Source organism: Pelmatolapia mariae, linkage group LG16_19 (assembly GCF_036321145.2).
Source record: "Pelmatolapia mariae isolate MD_Pm_ZW linkage group LG16_19, Pm_UMD_F_2, whole genome shotgun sequence".
Classification (NCBI taxonomy): Eukaryota; Metazoa; Chordata; class Actinopteri; order Cichliformes; family Cichlidae; genus Pelmatolapia; species Pelmatolapia mariae.
This window is the reverse complement of record NC_086241.1, coordinates 4,068,412-4,082,205: the sequence shown is the minus strand read 5'-3', so window position 1 is coordinate 4,082,205 and position 13,794 is coordinate 4,068,412. Positions and strand designations below refer to the sequence as shown.

Sequence of the window (13,794 nt, the reverse complement as noted above, 5' to 3'; positions counted from 1 at the left end):
CAGAGGTGGATAGTGGTTACTGATAAACAGGGCTTACATTTTAACTGTGTTATGAGATGCATTTATTATGATGAGAAATTAATTTCTGAAAATGTTATTTTATTTGTAATTTGGGCTACTGACAACTTGACAAAATTAAAAATCTGTCAACCCAGCCTATAAGCAATTCTATACTTAATTCATGTTATACTAAAAGATGTGGGGGCACACATATAAGAGTGTGCTGATGCTGTCATCCCCACCCTTATTTCACTAAAAACAACTTGCATCATGGTAAGGAAATGGGAAATGTATTACACTATCCATAGTTTGCACTAGATTTAATTTTAAAGGTTAGTTTGAAGGTTAGTTTAGTTTTAGCATATAAGGCCTTTCCATCTCCCCTGAGCAGAACAGTTCATCTCCTCTTGTAGGATGGTCAAGCATTCAAATGTTTGCCCAGAAGAAATGTTATGACTGACTGTGGTCCTAATAAGGATTTTGGTACAGAGTTAAGGCAAGCAAGACCAAAAACCAAAAAAGTAAGTTTAAAGACAGATTTAGGACAGAGTGATAAACCTTTCCATGGATTCAGATGGATACACAGCTACACTCACAACATGTGATAAATTAAAGCTGGATTAGTTTAATTCAATTCAGTTTTATTTATATAGCACTACATGGCAACAGCAGTCACCTCAAGTCGCTTTGGAAGGTAAAGATCCTCCAGTGATACAATACTGAAGAGGTAAAAACAGAAACAGAAGGTGTAGAGTTTAAAGTAGGATTTTATTTCTTTTTAGTCTTTCTTTGATAACCTTAAACTTGAATGTATGTTTAATCAACACATAAAAACACATAAAAATCTTCTGTACTTAAAATAGAAGACAAAAAAAAAAAAAAAAACCTGTGTAGGGTTTACAATGCCTAGGAGGCGAAAACAGTAAAATAAAGTTGGACTTTGGGTGGAGACCTCCATGCTTTTGAGTTTTTGTGTCTCAAGATCAGGGGCATCTATCTCCTCCTGTGACCATCTTATGTTTTATTGTTTCCTGTATTTTCCTGTATTAAGCACCCCTCTGACAGCCAAACCCATCTGTTCTCTGACTGGATTGTTAAATTTGTGATTGACATGGCATTGACCAATCAGCTGAAAGGAAGAAAAATCAGGTCAAAATTCGTAGTTGCAAGTTGAAACACACACACAGCCAGGGAACTCGAGCGCAGAGTTTTACATGTAATTTTTTGCTTTGTATCTGTAAACAGACCTTAACAAAAAAAAAATGTGTAACGTGTAAATATTTTTTTTACAAGCACACAGACTATCATCTATAGATGCACAAACACAAGATTTTCAGATATTTTGGTTTACAAGGTTACAAAACTCTGATGACCACAATTTGAGCCAATAAAAGGCTCAAATGATTTTGAACTATGGACCATGCAAAGCTAGTCTAATAGAGTCAAAGAATAAATACATGGAGTTAAAAAGTAGCATAATGGGCTCACTTTTATGATGTAAGTTGATTATGTCTCATAATCTTGTTCACTGGCTGCATCACTTGAATGTAATTAAATACTCAGGATAAGCCTGGGTGTCATGGAAGACAACAAACATGGTGGGATTGGCAAGGTTGTCCACAACACTGTCGTACAGGTCAGTGGATCCAGGGTTTTTTTCTGGTGGTGTAACCATGCCTTTCTGTCCAAGAGTGAAGTCACCAGTCAGAACTCGGCAGACGTACATGAACTTTTCCCCGTTCTGATTTGGCTTGGAGTAGGTGTCATTGGCAGAATAACTAGCATTGACAGCAAAGTATGTGCCATTGCCATAAAATGCAGCTGAAAATGAAGAGCAGCAGAAAGTCAACGAAAAAACTCTTTAACACGCTTTCTGTTATTCCTAGTAGTTGCACCAGTCTGAAAATCAAACACTAAATCCTCTCAAACTCCCATAACCTCACAGTTTTTTTTTATGTCTGAAATGATACAAAAAATATTTCTGTGCTTTTGCTGATAGTAAATGAAACTTACTTGTAGTCAAAGACATAGGAATATGTTGCCAACCAATAGTTATACATGATTCTGAATAACAGAAATGGTATTAAGTTCTTTCCCTTTATCAGCCACAGTCCCAGTATTTAAAATCCCTATTCTGATCTCCACATTCCCACCTTTTATTGTCTCTCACTGTCTTCTAAAACATTTATTTTCAGCGTTGTTCCTTGTGCAAGTTTTCTCCACATTCCCAGTATTCAGTTCTTTCTGTAGTCTAAAGCTGATTTTGAAAAAGTGTGTTTATGGCCAACTCTGTAACTCTCGGTAGCATTAAGATCAAACTGAAAAAAGCAATTGGCACACTGACGCATCCCCCACCCACAAATATCTCACCATTCTTCCCTGCATAGCTCCTGTTGAAGCCACGGTCATTAATAATTGGAACAGTTGTGTCGCAGGTACCATGGAAAAGGCGTCTCTCATTATTCTGATGACCATTTCTCACCTCCATGTCACGCTTCTTGAGCTGTAGACTTTTCCACAATCCAGGGTTCTGGATCCGCTCAATCTGAGAAGAAAAAATGTTGGATGTTTTTGGATTCTGCCACAAGTTTATGTTGCAGGATTCAAAGCAAGGAAAATTTCTGTACCTGAAATATAGATTTTTTTTTTAAAAACTTTTCTGCACCAAAGCTGACCCTTTCTGCATCAACTTAAAATAATGAAATTGTCATGTCAGTGATTTTATTTTATTTAACAACTTATTAATTAATTGATCTTAAGATATATCAATTATATCATTACTGGAAAATAAATACAGCAATATTATTATATTCAGTATAGGTGACACCCAGACTTATTCTGAATGTAGTTCTGGATCCTGTGATTGTGATTTCTGTTGTGTTTACTTTTAAAGATATTTCTGTGAAACATACTTTAAAAAATACACTTAAAAGTGTAAATCTAATTGTTCAACCTAGGAAAGGTTATGACTAAGAGTAAGAGATGATAAAGAAGAATTGTTAATGCCACCTTTGTAACAGTTCGATTGCATGAGGCCTGGAACAGCTTCAGGATTTCATCATATTCTGATGTCTTGGCCTGCACTGCAAAAGGCTGCCATGTGGTTTTGGCTGACATGTGCTGCCAGTGTTCAGGAATGTTTTCATCTCTATATTTGCTTAGCATTTTACTGAGCTCTGAGTTAGCTTTAAGTACATCATTGCTCAGTCCTTCAATAATGAGTGTGGCTTTGGGTTTACTGCCTTCTATCTTTATGCTTATGCCCATGGTCTTCTGCATGTCAGTAATTTTCTGGTGATCTTCATCAGAAAATCTAAGGACACCGTTATCTTCAATTTTGATGGTCTGACGTGCTTGGAATATCTTGTCATGTAAAAGTTTCTTGGCCAAGTCGACGTTAGCTTGTGTGCCACCACAAATGTGGAAGCAATTAGCCTCCACTTTCAGACTCTCAGCAACATCTTTCTCTGTTTTGGGGTTTTCAGTACTTCCACCAGTGAAGAGTGCTGAAAGAACAAATTTCAAAAACAACTTTAGAACTTAACATTCAACACTAATTAGAAATATAGGAATGTTTAACCAAAAAGTACTTTATTCTGTGTATTTACATTTGATTTTGGTCCATCCCCAGTTCCACCCTCCTAAATCCTTAGAATCAGGATCAGCAGCTTCCCTGTGTTGCATACTGCTGTGGAAGTCTTTTAGCATAGATTTCTGGAAAATAACTATGCGTATTGTGGTGAGGGAGTTGGAAATGTTTTGGCTCATCACATCAGTCATTGCATCCAACATTGCATCTGCTACCAGTCTTGCCTGTACATTGCCTTGACCTTGAAAATATGATTGTTACTATTAGAAATTTAAGAAGGCTGTCATGGTCCAAGTCACTCCACTACTCATTTGTTAAGGTCAAAATTTAAATATGTGTTCTCTCTTCTTTGGTCATCAAGGTTTCTAGAACATTTCTTTTTCACACAAAAAAGAGAAACCTTGCTTGGGTTACTTTTAGCTTGATCAAGAAATTCACACAACTCAGTCACTGAGTGGAAATGTTCCTATATTAATGCAATTTATTGTTTTCGAACAGATGTGTGAGGGTATGTATCAATGCACGGATTCCTATGACTGTAACGCTGTGATATTTTACATTAGTTCGTGCTTGTTGCACATAAGGATTCGGTCTTGGTTTGGTCTTTTTTGAAACAAGTTCTTAGTATTGTGTGGCAAAGATTTGTTTGCGGCTTTATACATTATGTGTGCATTTCTGATTTGGATGGAACAATACAAAACATATAATGATGTTTGATTCATGAACTGTTTAACTTATAAAGAATTGCAAAAGACTATTTTGCCTTTTAATAGAAGTAATCTTGGGTATCCAGGATAAGGTGAGATTTTCATTTTGTGAATTTGAGCATGCTGCAGAAAATTGAAATCTGGAATTTGCTGCTTCATTGTAAATGGTAAATGGTCTTGTTCTTATATAGCAATTTTCTACTTTATCTGAGCACTCAAAGCGCTTTACACAACTTGTACATTCACCCATTCCCACCCATTCGCACAAGCACTTTCTTCTACGCTGTTTCTAATTGCTTCCTATCTAACATTCACACACATTCATACTCCAGTGGATGCATCGGAGAGCAACATGGGGTTAGTATCTTGCCCGAGGATACTTGGCATGCAGACTGGAGCAGACTGGGATCAAACTACCAACCTTCCTTCGCTCTAGGTGACCTGCCCTACCACCTGAGCCACAGCCACCCCCAAATTCTGCACATAGCTCTGCAACACATGCTAGTAATACTTTTTTTTTTGTCATAAACCACATCAACTGATTGAACTTTGTCTATTCCTTGAAAGAAAGGACAGTAATAGTCCCCTTGCCTTAGGACTACGTTTGTGTGAATCTGTCATGGGGTGGAGTGTGGAGTTGACCCAAATCGGAAAGGATTAACTTAACTGAAACTGGACTTTATTTTATTTGTGGCAGCAAATCCAGTAGGAAGCAAATGAACAACAATCAAAAATGAGGAATGAAGAAACACAAGGGCTAACCAACTGTACAAAAAGTACTATGCAACAATGAACAATGAGAGACAAAGACAATATGTACACTCACAGGATAACAAGAATTTGGCAGGTGGGAAAACAACTGACAGCATAAAAAAGAGAATAAATAAATCTCACCTGTGCCGATAGCAGGAAATGATACAGAGGTATAGGAAGTTTTCACACACATCTGGAGTGCATCTTTCACAAGCTTCTTGATTTTTACTGGGTCTGTCTGTCCAACCAGGTGGAGAATCTTCTTACACTTAAGGTTACCTGGCTGTGTCATTATCATGCCAGGGTTGGACTTTGCACCTAAATGGGGAGATAGTGTTTTTGAGTGCCTTTGAACCTTGAAGATCACGAGCATGTTAATTTAGGCCAAATTTCCTTTCTTGAAAAGTTTGGCCTGTGACTGGTTTTAGGATTAGGTCAGCTTCCATTGTAGTGTTGATGAAACAAAAGTGTTAGAATGTAGATGGTGTCAGCTCTGAGTTGCATAAAATCATAACGCTGTGATTTCTTACCCAGACTGTGGCATTCCAGTTCAACAACCTTACCAGCTGCCTCTAAAATAGCTTTAGAAACTCCTGGAGGTGACAAAAACACACAAAACTATATAAAAAAAATGATGATCAATGTTGTAATGTAAAAAAAGGTTGTTGGTAATTGTTCTGTTGGTTGTTACTTTATAGTAATGGGGACAGAATGACATGGAACATGTCATTAAATATTTTTCAAAACTTGAATAATTTTCCACTTTTTTTTTTATAATTTACCTGACTTTAGAGTAAAGCTTTCATTGGAGGAGCTGACAATAATATCAGTGGTCTCTTTGGTTATGTCTCCTGTGACTACCTGTATAGTCACATTTCCCATTTTGGTCTCATGCATGTCTGAGGTTGAGATGATCTTAGAGAAATGGCCTCCTGCATGAGCACAAATAGAAAATTAACAGCTAAACCCCTCATAATACAGTTTTCTCTTCAAGCTTAATTTATTATATATTGGTACAAATATCAATCAGCTGTCTGGAAAAAATGAAATATATTTTTCATGTATTTGCTTAACACATTAAGTATTTTTTGTTTTCTAAGCTTATTGAACAAATTTTTATATATGTGTAAATAAAGTAAAGATTAAAGTACAGATTAAATTGATTCATTGTCATTAAATTTTAATTTTGTACATGATGGGGTACTCCATGCCTTGACTTTGTGCAGAACTTGAACCACCTGAGGCATTAGCAAACTTCTTAAGCTCTTCACTGAAAGCCTGTAAAAAGAATCAGAGCTCACAAATAGCAGAAAAAAGGCAGTTCAATTTTCTGAAAGGTCATCGAGGCTTACTAAACAAGTGAGTCAGTCTCCAGAGACTGGTTTTACTACAGAGTTAGGCATATTAACAACCATGTTAATAGTCTTTATTGTTGTTTTTAACAAATTTGAAGGGTTGAGAGTCCTTGATCGGAATTAAAGAGCTGGTTTACCACAAATGTCTTTAAAAATTGACTTCTTTTTGCAACCAGAAGAAGACTTCCATGCTCTTTCATGGATTTCAGCATTTGCTTTACTTTCTGAATGCAGTAGCTATGTTCATTTTTTTGCTGCAGATTTGTCTGCAGCACATCCATGATGTGACCCTTTTCACCACATCACAACATTACTCCACTGGATTAAGATTATTTGAGTACTATCAGTTAACTGTCATCTCCAAGAAACCACTTTGAGTTCCTTTTAGCTTTGTGATGTGGCTCATGTGTGTGTGTATGTGTATCCTGTATTAACTCTAGAGAGTTTCCTTTCAGCCAGTTTTTGTGGTTGGTGATACTGAGAAATCCTACCAATGGATTGAAAGACATCACAGGGGCACTAATCATGGCAGCACAGGAGCAAGATTGGAGCAAAAGATCAATAGAGGCTGGGGTATACCCCAACAGGCAAGACCCAAGGTCCAGGCTGTGCAAAGATGCCCCTGAGACAACCCAGTACATAACAGTAGGGTGCAAGATGCTAGCAGGCAGGGCATACATGGCTATAGCCAAGTGGCTGTTATATTATACAGGAATATCTGTGCTGAGTACGGCCTGGAAGTCCTGAAGTCAAATGTGACACGCTCCCCTACGAGGGTTGAGATGACCAAACTAAGATCCTGTGGGCCTTCGAGGTAAAGGTGGACAAACTGGTGATTTTCTGGGAAAAAAAACACACACACACACATAGCATACATAGAGTGTGTGTGTGTGTGTATGTGTGTGTGTGTGTGTGTGTGTGTGGTTGTTGGCGTACAGACACGGAAAATAAAAGACAATATTACTTAAGATATCTGCAAGGCAGCTTGATTTGCTATGCGGTTAATTAAGATGCAAGCTTTTGGTTTACCTTGATATTTTGTGTATCTCCTGGGTAAATTACCATCACAACCTTATTCAGGTGTTTGGGGTGTTTCTTTTTGCTGAACTCTAAGATGCTATCCAACATCAAAGAGGCTACGAGAGGTATAGGAAAACCCAGGTTTCCAGTACCAATGGCTGGCAAGGATATGGAGGTTAGATTATTATCCTCTGCCATGTCCAAACAATCCTTAAATATTCCTCTCAAAATCTGTAAGAGAGTTTCAATAATATGCATTTTTATCATTTTTGGATTGTAGAAGTAACTTAAAAAGTACTTTACATATGATGTAACACATTACCTTTTCTCCTGTGCCATGATCCTTATCCCAGTGAGGTGCAATTGCATGAAAGACTTTTTTGCTATATAGTTGGCAGCCCTCAGTAACAATGATCTCACCAAGATTTCCAGTAGCACCCTGTGCATTTATTAACTGCTGAAGTTTGGGTCCAGCTGCACGCAAGATTGCTTTTGAAACTGTTCCGCTGTCCAGATTAAGGTCTGGAGGCACAGTATTCACAATCACCGCTGTCTAGAAATGTATGAAACAGTTATCAGTCTTGTGTTCAGCAGTGCAAATAACTATTATAGACAAGAAAACAAAAAATAATAATATAAGAAGAAACAGTCAAACCCTTCACTAATAAAGATTATTTATAGCTAGAGGGTAGGGTGAGTAATTAATGCTACATACATACCCTCGTAGTCTGGAGACTTGTAGTAAGAAAATTTCTGTCTTAAAGTAACTACATGCTCCGAATTAAGTATAATAAAAATCCAAATTACCATGGATAACTCTATTTTTCCCTTTTTAAGAACAATGTCCAGGCCTTCATTGGTCTCCACATGATACAAGTACAGGTCAGATCCAGTAGGCTGAAAAACTGGTGGCTTGTGAGCTTTGGGAGGAGGAACTTGTTGAGAATGAGTGACACCGTGGTTTCCAAACTCCTGCCTGACAGCAGCCACCATATCCTGAACAGCAATGTCATCATTGTTCACGAAGTGGATCTTCTGCAAGGTAATGTCATCAAACTTCTCATCACAATACTCCTTCACAGCTTTAACAATGGTGAGTTCACACTGCTTGAGGGGAAGGCAGCACATTCCTCTGCCAATAGATGGAAGAGCTACTGAGACACATCCATGGATTTCAGCGAGTTCTAAGCTTCCTTTAACAGCTTTGCTCAACTGAGCTGAAGCTTGCTCAAGTTTGTCTTTTTCATTCTTGGGTGCCACAGCATGGATGACTTTTTGACAACAAAGCTGCCCTCTTGCATCAGTTATGACACAGTCTCCTGGCTTGAGTTGCCCAATTATTGATTTTATTTTGTCACATTCATCTTGTAACTGAGGACCGGCAGCCCGCAAAAGTGCTGCTGCAAGACCAGTGCTGTGTTTCAAGTCTTGATTGGATGGATTGACAACTGCCTGCACTGGGTAGCTGCACATATCTGCCTTGAAAACAGCAATTTCTACTCCTTTAGGTGTCTTAACTTCATATAAAGGTTTTGGTACTAGTCTAAAGTCACCATTCTTATCAACCAGTTGGACCAGACAACCAGTTATATTTTTGATTGAGGAAACATACATAGCTCCATTTTCCTGGAAGAGTTTCTTCGCTCCAGACTTGTAAACATTCAGACTGTCAAAGACTACAGCAGAGACAGCACCTTCAACCACAGTCTTGCAATGTGTCACATTCACTCTGGATCCACTCAGACAGATGGCCTCATTTCTGTAAGACACTCTCACCTTGTCTTTCACTGTCTCCATCCAAGATGTGTTGAAATGTTTCAAGTATTTAACGACAGCATTAGCTTTGACCACAACAGTTTCTTCGATGTGAGCGTTCTGTGTTAAGAAGTCACCAAGCTGATGCTGAACTTTTATGACACTATCCTTGTAGCCTGACACCACGACTTGTTGAGCAGTTGTGTTGATTCGAGTTCTGCATGGCTTACTGTTAGTCTGCTCTAAGAGACTGACCAGCTGCTGCCACTCTGGCTTCTTCAGGACGTTACTGTCTTCAACATTAATGTACTGAGATGTTAACAGCTGTCCTAGATGGTCCTGAGCATGAGACAGATCTCTGTCAGAAACAGCAAGGAGCTGCACCCTGTTTCCACTGATTTCAAATGCTGCGTTTATTTGATGAGATGTGAGGAGAGCATCTGTAAGCTCCTCTTGTTGCTCATCCTTCAACAGTTCAAGCACATTTTTATCTATTTCCAGATTCTGTCGTTTTAATGCAAGTACTGCATCAAATTTAACTTTGCTTGCTGCATTAATCTCTTCTTTCTTCAGTCTGTCAGTTTCACTAACAACAGTCCCTGATAAAATACCACTGTCCTTATCAGGTACCACGATCACATTTTCATTCATTAATGTCTGTCTGATCTTTTTCTCAGACTCTTCCCATGCCTCTGAATGTCGGTGAAATTTCAGACATTTGAAATTTGGCACAGGTTGTGCAAAGGAGCTGATGGGCTCAGAGATGGCAGCAGAAAGTTTTAGTGAAGGCTTGTCTTTGCCACAGAGGGCCCTTCCTAAAGATTTATAAAAAGGATAAACTCTGATGTCTTCCCCCTTGATGGAATGCTTCTTCAATATATTTTTAACAGCTGGTTAAAAAATAAAAAAAACCATGAGTGTACATTATTGGCATGTATTGTACAGTTACAGCAATATCTAAAATGTAGTGTAAATGAATTACCTTGATGGTCTTTAAATGTGATGAGGGCAGACTGTTCAGTTTTATTAAATATGACACTTTCCACATCCCCACTTTCAATTTCAAAATAGAGCTGAAGGTCTTCTTCACTATAGTTTTGAATACCATCAACTAGAACTTGCTTTGTGACTTCGAGAATTCTGGCCGAAAGTCCCTTCTCTATGAACATCTTATTTTGGTGGGATCTTGTCAAAAAGTCAGCGATTTCTGTGAAATAGTGATTAAAATTCATTTTGTTACAAACTCCATGGGATCCCTTTAATGTTGATTTAATCACAGGTACACCAGTGTATTTAGGATCAGCAAGGTAAGATTCTCATATTTACATTACATTACATTAGAGTACTTTAAAGTATTATCAGTAATCAGGGTAATGTTGACACTTTGCTGTTTCATGGTTCCCCCATTTAGTTTAGAAATTTATAAATATGCAACCTTACTTTTATGCAATGAACAAGTTATGCTATATTATATAATTTCAGGTAATTATATAATGTGAACTGTGAACAGATAATAAAACGTTATATTATCCTATGAATATGGGCTTAATTTTTAAATGGGTACCTTTTCTACTCTGGAAAGTCACCACAGCAGAGGAGATGTCAGGAAGGACTTCCAAAGTGAAGTCATGAGACTTGACAATGTTTTCCACCAGGGTCTGCAAAAACTGCTGGTTGGTACAATCAGATATATTCCCTAAAACAGCCGAGTTGGAACATGGCTCTCCATCTGCTGTATCATCATCTCTGCCTGTTTCTTCTGTTGGAACTGTGGCTGTTGGGTTGCTGTCAGCAGTGCTTAACAGTTTATCAGTCACAGCAACAGCTGCTGTTAATGAGACATGTAGATCAAGTGAATGAACAGATATTTCTTAGATGATAAAACACAAAAATACTGTCAGTTATAAATTCAGATCTATCACTAAGTTATGTTTGATATGGATTTACATATTTAGATTTATAAAGCAAAGAAAGAAAGACTCGATCCACAGTCAGAATAAACTTGCTTTGAAAAAATACTTAACGTTGCCAGTGTCTCAATGGCTTGTTTCATGGATGTCTCTAACACAACTTCCTCTCTTATGTGCTCCAAGCAGTGTCATTTATTTATTTATCCTTGTGGACTTTTGGGCTTCACATTCAGACTAACAAAAACGTTGATTTCTTTTCATTCTATTTGCCAGTGAGGCTTCCATTTGAGTCCTCTAGACCACACCACTTATAATATCAGGCTTTCTGACCCCGATTTTTTATCACAATTTCACCTTTAAAAAAGTCATCCAAGCCTTTATCTCAACAAGCTGGGATTATTGTATTGCCTCCTATTTAGGTCTCATCCAAAGTGAATGTCCCACCTCCAGCTCATTCAAAGCTCTGCTGCCACACTTTCATCTAAAGAGACAAGGCCACATACTGTCATCCTTGCGTCATTATAATTGCCACCTGTTAGATGTAGAACTTGTTTTAACTGTTAAAGCATTTAATGGCCTAGGGGTGACCCACATTGTAGACTTACTGGTAACTTATGAACTTTCTGAGTGGATTATCCTGTTTTACTCCTCTAACACGGCTGAGAATGTTTGTCTCTCAGATCTTGTCATTGCATTTGTGTGAAGACAATATTTTGATGTGTTTTAAAATTAAAATTATTTTGACAAATCTCCAGGCATGCAGGGAAGTCCTCCCTCCACTCCTTTTCCTGTCTGCCCAGCTCAACAGCATTCATCAGCTGCCACGTACAACGGCAACATCGTGCAACACATTGGGTGGAATAAAGACAAATAAAGACAGAATATGCTGTTTGATCATCATTCAGTCTGAGAGGTCCTTCCCAAAATGACAACAGGATAGTGCTTCATTTAGCCAGATATACTTATCCAGATATTCACAAGGTGAATATTTTAAACAACAAACTTTTTGGCAAAGACATGCAAGCAAAGACAATATTATTTAGAAGTCAATTTTACAAAATTACAAAAGAATACTAAATAATGGATAAAATTATTTATATAATTTATATTTTTAGAATCCAGAAATACCTCAATTACATACATAACATGTATGGCAATGTTTTAGTTTTCTTTGTATATACTGTTTTTATTTGGTACTTACATTTTGTTCTAAATTTTTCAGATGGAGTTTCCTGTGTAGAAAAAATAAATACGATTTGGATTATATTGACATTTTGTGTCAGTATTGTCCATCACCAGAATATAATAATAGCTTTAAGGTACACAGAGCAGAACAGCTGTTGATAACTGATTCATGAAAAACTTTTCGCACCCGTGATGATTTCTCTTCCGTGGGTAAGCGGACTGTCAGCTTCAAAACACCTTTTTCCAAACTGATCTGATGCGACTCTTTGGCCAGAACATTTCTCTGATCTGTGACACAGCACAAAGACATGTCACTACATAACTCAACTATTAATATATTATCTTTTAGCTGACTAAATAAAACAAACATTTATTGTGACAAACTTACCCTCCTCTCTCCGGAAGCGCACCATCGCTGTCCTGCTGCCATTTTCATACTCCACCTCACACTCGCCACCACCGTTAGATTTCTTACTTTGAAAGTATTTCACTAACTTAATCTTTAATCTGGGAATGTTGGTTTCTTCGAGCTCTATGAGCAGAGGATAGGAGTGTACGCCAGCCATTGTTGCAGGCCGGGTTCTGTCTGCCTGCTGTCAGTCTTTCACTTTTTGTTTCACTTGTACATACCACACACATTGCTGTCCCATGCACAGCGTCTGCAAATAGGGGCTGTACGAAGTCACTTCATCTTTACGCAAGACTGTAAGCTGTCATCTGTGAGGCGCGAGCGGTGTTTGTTTTTACCATAGTTCATGGTGGCGAATAGCTGCTCTGCTGCGTTTTTCCTCCCTGTAGCCGTATGAATGGCAAACTACACTCATTGGCAGCAGCACAGGCACACTTAAAATTTCTTCTGAAATTTTCGCTTTCTAGTTTCACTTGTACATACCACACACATTGCTGTCCCATCATAGATGGAAAATTTTAAAGGCTTGCATGATATTTATATAAAGCTGGACTGAAAGAAAGCACAGGGCCATTAATCATGGCAGCACAGGAATGAGTTCTAAGCAGAAGATCGATAGAGGCTGGGATCTACCACACCAGGCAAGTCCCCAGGTGCAGTCTCTGCAAAAAGTCCAGCACACACTCAAAAATCTGATTCTTAACTTGTATGACTGTCAGTAAAATCCAAAGCAAATGTACAAAAGCAAAAGTTTATTCATTTAAATAAATAATTATTAAGGGAAATAGGCAAGATATGAACTGAATGTGTATCTATCAAGTACATTTTTTTGTGACCAGATTCTACAGAGAGCCTGTGCACCTCTCGTCTTTACCAACATAAACACGCCCCCTGGTGGTGGACTTGGCTCATCACGATTCTAACTAATGATGGGAATTCATCTTTTAAGAGTTGGTTCTTATGGATCGCTAACCAAGAAGAACTGGCTCTTTTGGCTCCCAAACGACTCTTCAGATTTTCCATCCATCCATCCTCTTCTGTGAACTTATGCACGAAATATATATTATATCAAAATTTTATTATTCATCAGAATCAGAATACTTTATTAATC

General features: G+C 37.9%; 1 protein-coding gene across 1 annotated transcript; it reads right to left on the bottom strand.

Moving 5' to 3' along the window:
* Window positions 1-1,537: 1,537 nt before the first annotated feature.
* On the bottom strand, window positions 1,538-12,840 carry LOC134646403 (protein mono-ADP-ribosyltransferase PARP14-like). The gene is made up of 15 exons (XM_063500295.1): window positions 12,663-12,840; window positions 12,413-12,562; window positions 10,744-11,007; window positions 10,162-10,386; window positions 8,232-10,069; window positions 7,747-7,977; window positions 7,434-7,655; window positions 6,261-6,327; window positions 5,832-5,981; window positions 5,580-5,642; window positions 5,191-5,367; window positions 3,609-3,830; window positions 3,010-3,506; window positions 2,371-2,545; window positions 1,538-1,821 (listed from the first exon to the last, which is right to left on the bottom strand). The coding sequence occupies exons 1-15, from the start codon at window positions 12,838-12,840 to the stop codon at window positions 1,538-1,540; spliced, it is 4,743 nt and encodes a 1,580-aa protein (XP_063356365.1).
* Window positions 12,841-13,794: the final 954 nt, after the last annotated feature.

Coding starts and splice junctions, on each gene's coding strand:
- LOC134646403 (XM_063500295.1), bottom strand. CDS start 12,840: ATGGCTGGCGTACACTCCTATCCTCTGCTCATAGAGCTCGAAGAAACC. Junction 12,563..12,662: donor GCGCTTCCGGAGAGAGGAGG/GTAAGTTTGTCA, acceptor GCTGTGTCACAG/ATCAGAGAAATGTTCTGGCC. Junction 2,546..3,009: donor GCAATCGAACTGTTACAAAG/GTGGCATTAACA, acceptor TTTTCTTCTCAG/ATTGAGCGGATCCAGAACCC.